This window comes from Electrophorus electricus, chromosome 10 (assembly GCF_041902795.1).
Source record: "Electrophorus electricus isolate QZ-2024a chromosome 10, ASM4190279v1, whole genome shotgun sequence".
NCBI classification, from domain to species: domain Eukaryota; kingdom Metazoa; phylum Chordata; class Actinopteri; order Gymnotiformes; family Gymnotidae; genus Electrophorus; species Electrophorus electricus.
This window is the reverse complement of record NC_137506.1, coordinates 32,401,992-32,408,276: the sequence shown is the minus strand read 5'-3', so window position 1 is coordinate 32,408,276 and position 6,285 is coordinate 32,401,992. Positions and strand designations below refer to the sequence as shown.

The 6,285-nt window shown below is 44.8% G+C and overlaps 1 protein-coding gene across 2 annotated transcripts in view; it reads left to right on the top strand.

Annotated features, from left to right (window-relative positions):
- The window catches only part of LOC113568321 (solute carrier family 22 member 7), an 8,400-nt gene extending 3,657 nt beyond the window's left edge, over nt 1-4,743 (top strand). Inside the window, exons 6-11 of one of the 2 annotated variants that reach the window (XR_014125720.1) lie at nt 274-380; nt 783-997; nt 1,228-1,336; nt 2,661-2,867; nt 3,001-3,780; nt 3,811-4,743. Coding sequence is in view for 1 of the 2 variants with exons in the window: in XM_035532525.2 (XP_035388418.1) it covers nt 274-380; nt 783-997; nt 1,228-1,336; nt 2,661-2,867; nt 3,001-3,076 (714 nt within the window). In the remaining variant the exon portion in view is untranslated. Of the gene's footprint in view, nt 1-273; nt 381-782; nt 998-1,227; nt 1,337-2,660; nt 2,868-3,000 lie in introns of both variants that reach the window. The other variant, XM_035532525.2, reaches the window with a different exon arrangement.
- The last annotated feature ends 1,542 nt before the right edge of the window (nt 4,744-6,285 follow it).

The following is a 6,285-nucleotide window of genomic DNA, read 5'->3' as shown; positions in this document are numbered from 1 at the left end:
GACGCAGTCATTAATCAAATGTGATCTGGGATCATGTGACGCAGTCATTAATCAAATGTGATCTGGGATCATGTGATGCAGTCATTAATCAAATGTGATCTGGGATCATGTGGTGCAGTCATTAATCAAATGTGATCTGGGATCATGTGGTGCAGTCATTAATCAAATGTGATCTGGGATCATGTGACGCAGTCATTAATCAAATGTGATCTGGGATCATGTGGTGCAGTCATTAATCAAATGTGATCTGGGATCATGTGCTTCTGCCTGCAGGTCCTTTCTACTATCATTTCAGAAGGAGGAAATAGGAAGTACTCATATCTGGATCTCGCAAGGACTCCCAGGATGAGACGACTGGCTCTGTTGACTGGCGCCACCTGGTGGGAAGACGCATATTTATTCAATCAGTTCTATAAGCAGATTTTTGTGTCTATTTTGCTAAATATATTCACATAGACATGATATCAGGAACACATTGGGTGAGTTCAGATCCTTTCTGATCAGTGTTTGTATGTTTTTCAAGCAAATAGCTGAATGCTATTCCAGACACCAGTCTGGCAAGGGTGCCACATTAGAGCATGAAAAACCAAAACTGTGTCTGAATGGAGGTCAAGCGCTGAACATGGTGTCACAGAAAATGGCTCATGTTTGGTCCTGCAAAGTCACTGAGATGTAACAGTGATTTCATCTGTGTGGTTTCTAACAGAGCAGCCCTGCCAGCACTCCTGTAGCAGATAAGCTCTCTCACCCTCCCCACACACACACACTCTTTCATTTTTCAGGTATGGTGTAGCTTCCACCTACTACGGGATCAGTTTTAACATCAAGGGCTTCGAACTGGACTTCTACCTGAACCAGTTTCTGTACGGAGCCGTGGAGTTACCCTCCAAGTTCCTCATCTACCACCTGCTTGACCAGATTGGACGCCGCAAAACAGAGGCCGGCAGCCTCCTGCTGACCAGCTCCTGTCTTCTCATGAACGTCTTCATACCCAAAGGTAAGTTCACATCATATATCACATTTCCAGCATCTGACCAATGCACTCTTGACCTTGACCTCACACCCATGACCTTGGTGTTGCTAGAACCAAGTGCCACCTGCTCGACCAAGTGAGCTTTGTTTACTGACTGTCAGGCTGATGTGATGCACACACTGATGAAGTTTGAATGAGGATGTAAGTTGAAGTAATGAATAAAACTTCAGGGTGTGTGTTTTTGTGTGTTCCAGATCAGTGGATAGTGCGTTCAATTATAGGAGTTCTGGGTAAAGGTTTTGCTTCAATTTCCTTCGGAACACTCGTGTTGTACAGCTCTGAACTTTACCCCACTGTCATTAGGTAACCTCCCACTCTCTGAACTGTACCCACTGTCATTAGGTAACCTCCCACTCTCTGAACTGTACCCACTGTCATTAGGTAACCTCCCACTCTCTGAACTGTACCCACTGTCATTAGGTAACCTCCCACTCTCTGAACTTTACCCCACTGTCATTAGGTAACCTCCCACTCTCTGAACTGTACCCACTGGCATTAGGTAACCTCCCACTCTCTGAACTGTACCCACTGGCATTAGGTAACCTCCCACTCTCTGAACTTTACCCCACTGTCATTAGGTAACCTCCCACTCTCTGAACTGTACCCACTGGCATTAGGTAACCTCCCACTCTCTGAACTGTACCCACTGGCATTAGGTAACCTCCCACTCTCTGAACTGTACCCACTGGCATTAGGTAACCTCCTACTCTCTGAACTGTACCCACTGGCATTAGGTAACCTCCCACTCTCTGAACTGTACCCACTGGCATTAGGTAACCTCCCACTCTCTGAACTGTACCCACTGTCATTAGGTAACCTCCCACTCTCTGAACTGTACCCACTGGCATTAGGTAACCTCCCACTCTCTGAACTGTACCCACTGGCATTAGGTAACCTCCCACTCTCTGAACTGTACCCACTGGCATTAGGTAACCTCCTACTCTCTGAACTGTACCCACTGGCATTAGGTAACCTCCCACTCTCTGAACTGTACCCACTGGCATTAGGTAACCTCCCACTCTCTGAACTGTACCCACTGTCATTAGGTAACCTCCCACTCTCTGAACTGTACCCCACTGTCATTAGGTAACCTCCCACTCTCTGAACTGTACCCCACTGTCATTAGGTAACCTCCCACTCTCTGAACTGTACCCACTGTCATTAGGTAACCTCCCACTCTCTGAACTGTACCCCACTGTCATTAGGTAACCTCCCACTCTCTGAACTGTACCCACTGTCATTAGGTAACCTCCCACTCTCTGAACTGTACCCCACTGTCATTAGGTAACCTCCCACTCTCTGAACTGTACCCCACTGTCATTAGGTAACCTCCCACTCTCTGAACTGTACCCACTGTCATTAGGTAACCTCCCACTCTCTGAACTGTACCCCACTGTCATTAGGTAACCTCCCACTCTCTGAACTGTACCCACTGTCATTAGGTAACCTCCCACTCTCTGAACTGTACCCACTGTCATTAGGTAACCTCCCACTCTTCCAGAGCCAGGTGCTATGCCATGCTAATGCCACTGTGTTAAATCAATGTTCATGCAAATATCAGATATCAGAATGAGAAACCTTTTCCCATTTTAGCGATGCTCATTATGCACCTCGTTCATATTAACAGGCAGAATGGTATGGGATATAACTCATTCATGGGTCGAATGGGAGTGGCCATAGTCCCTTTGATCCTATTATTGGACGACATGTGGGGGCAACTTTCTCAGGTGATCCTGTGTGCCATCGCACTATTCGCTGGTCTGATTGTCTGTCTCCTACCTGAGACGCAGGGCAGGTGTCTGCCGGAGACTCTGGAGGATGTTGAAGGGACAAGGTGAGGTCTTAGCTGCACTGTTTCTTCTTAACCTTCTGGTGGGTTGGCAGTCATCCTGTCAGTCATACTGGGTTGCCAGTATGTTCATAAACTAAAATACATTTTTGGATTATTTTCTTACCTTCAATTGCAGCAACTGCCAAGATGTAATCCCAGCAGAGGCGGAAGAGAAGGAGGAACGAGAAAATGTCCAGATGCAAATGTCATGATCTCTCATATTATGCATTCAATTTGCTCACAATAACTATACTGATTAATGATGGACATAATTTAGAATTGAGCGGTGAGGAAAACCTCCCTAGAGCACGAGGAAGAAACCTGGAGAGGAACCAAGACTCAGAGGAGGGGCCGTCCTCCTCTGATAGACAATAGTCACCACAATAGTAACAATTTTAAGAGAAAAATAACTAATAATAAAATAAAAAAATAATAAAACATAAGCAGTTAATGTTTAGTCCAACTTTCTAAATGCATTTTATCTTTGAAAATTTTATGATAAATCCATATTCTCATTACTAATCCTGTTCTGGTGTAAAGCAGTTCCATATCTAACAGGATTATTTCATTTTAATGTCAAATCCCCTGATAAAAGGAGACTTTGTGGCCCCTCACAGATTGGACAACGGTCAGATTCCATGCGGTCAGTTTGTTCCCTCTGAGGGTTTCTGTATGTATTTAGTTGTTAATGGCTTTTGCCATTGATTGTAAAGAGGATTATAAGTTTGAAGTAAATATTTCCACAGGTTTTCTTTAGCCTTCCATTATGTTCCAGCCATAGTTTTGAACACAGTTCTAGATATATTAAGGTCCCCAGGCAGTTCTAATGATTGTATATTGTATATCACACCTGCCTGACAGTGGCTTCCATGTTGGGGACAAGCAGGTAAATGGTCTCCAGTAGGGAGGTCTCCAGGTAACTGGTCTCCAGGAGGGTGGTCTCCAGGTAACTGGTCTCCAGTAGGGAGGTCTCCAGGTAACTGGTCTCCAGTAGGGACAGTGTGTGCAGAGTTCATCCTTCTGACATCACTCAAGACAGACTGGGTTAGATTATCGCTAATCTCATGAAGACCTGAACTGCTTCCACAAAAGTGTTACTGCATAAATCACAATGTGCAGACCACTGGAACTACTCAAGGATGTGGGCGTGGCTATAACTCCTCTGGTCTTCTTATTGGACAAAATGTGCCCGGCTCTTTCCCGGGTGTCTCTGTGATCAGGCAGTCCTGTGTGTGGTCATGCGGTTTGTTAGTTCGGGAACCTGACAGCTTCCTGATGAAGATGATTATGTGGAGAAGAGGCTCCTGCAGGCGACAGTGTACAGTCTCAGAAGGCCTCTGTATGTTGGACTGATGCCAGGACATCACCAGATGGACCGAAAGAAACAATATTACTGCAGTGAAGACCAGGTGGTTTGAATGAGGACACTGTTTTTTACTAACACACCTTACATTTGGAGATAATGTAGCAGAACTGGATAATATATATAAATATAGTATAAATAAAGTAATACAACGTTTTGGGGTATCTTAAGGTCAGAGACCTTTTTAAGTCTGTATGTGCAGAACAGAGTCTCTAATGCAGGTGGTTTCAAGGATTCTGTACAAGTCTAAGGCAGATCACTGAATTGTTCCCGTGAGAAATATCGTCATTAGTACTGGGAAAAGATCATCTTTGCTACAAGACTGTGAGAAGTTCTGTGGAAAAACAAGCTTCCTTGTCTTACCAAGGACAGAGTGGAGCAGGAGAAAGACTTTTATTTTGAAGGTGTTTGGTGGTGTGAGTCAACATCTTTGCTTAAAAAAACAAGGAAAATCCTCCACTGGGACATAGTGGTTTCAACTTACATAATGATGCGTATCAATTAGCATATATTGAATAAAAGGACTATAAAAATGTGTGTTCTTTGTGTGATTGTTAGACATTCTCTGAACAATGTCCCATTTGTAACATTGAGCTCAGAATACAGATGGGACAAGCTATTCTCTTCAATTAATTCCAGAGTCTGCACCTTTATTTTCGATATAAAGTGTACTTTATAAAATTACTGGAATGTGGGAAAAATCTAGGAACCACAAAGGTTTCAGTCACCCCACTTCTTACATTGACTTCGTGGAACATGAGAAACCCCAGGCCCGTTAAACCGGAAAACTCTCAAATGGTGTAGATTACATTTGATCTGGAATTACAAACTCTTTTTTCTGTTCTGTTTTTAACATCACGGAGGAAGAGAAGGAGCGGGGTGAACAGTGAGAATGAGAACACGTCACGTTAAAACAGATCGTTCTGGAGTGTGGAATGCAGCGCCCCCTACAGGGGAATAGCGCAGGTGACTGAAGGTGGTACGCAGTAAGTTCTGGGCAGAATTTATCATAAGTGGGTGAGAGTTTAGAGGTTGGAACAGGGAGTAGAGAGAGAGAGAGAGAGAGAGAGACAGGGAGAGAGAGAGACAGGGAGAGAGAGAGAGAGAGACAGGGAGAGAGAGAGAGAGAGAGAGAGACAGGGAGAGAGAGAGAGAGAGAGAGAGACAGGGAGAGAGAGAGAGAGAGAGAGAGAGAGAGAGAGAGAGAGAGAGAGAGAGACAGGGAGAGAGAGAGAGAGAGAGAGAGACAGGGAGAGAGAGAGAGAGAGACAGGGAGAGAGAGAGAGAGAGAGAGAGGGAGAGAGAGAGAGAGAGAGACAGGGAGAGAGAGAGAGAGAGAGAGAGAGAGAGAGAGAGAGAGAGAGAGAGAGAGAGAGATGGTCTTTCTCCCATGCTGTCATTTCACAACTTTAATTGATTGGAATATTATGAGACTAGACTAGAATATTGGAGAAACTCTACAATTTCATTTTTTTTATTAGCATGCACGTGAAACGAACATTTACAGGCTTCAGCTCAGCAGCATCTGTGAAATGTGTGTGTGTGCGTGTGTGTTTGTGTGTGTAGTGCGTGCATGTGTGTGTGTAATGTGCACGTGTGTGTAGTGCGTGTGTGTGTGTAGTGCGTGCGTGCGTGTGTGTGTGTAATGTGCACGTGTGTGTGCGTGTGTGTGGTGCATGTGTGTTTGTGTGTGTGTGTGTGTGCGTGTGTGTGGTGCATGTGTGTGTGTGTGTTTGTGTGTGTGGTGCATGTGTGTGTGGTGCATGTGTGTGCGGTGCGTGTGTGTGTGTGTGTGTGTGTGTTTGTGTGTGTGTGTTTGTGTGTGTAGTGCGTGCGTGTGTGTATAATGTGCACGTGTGTGTAGTGCGTGTGTGTGTGTGTAATGTGCACGTGTGTGTAGTGCGTGTGTATGTGTGTGTGTGTGTAGTGCGTGCATGTGTGTGTGTAATGTGCATGTGTGTGTAGTATGTGTGTGTGTGTGTGTGTGTGTGCATGTAAGCAAATCAAGGAGGGGTTTTACTTTGACACACTACTCCTGTTGTCTGTGAGACACAGATG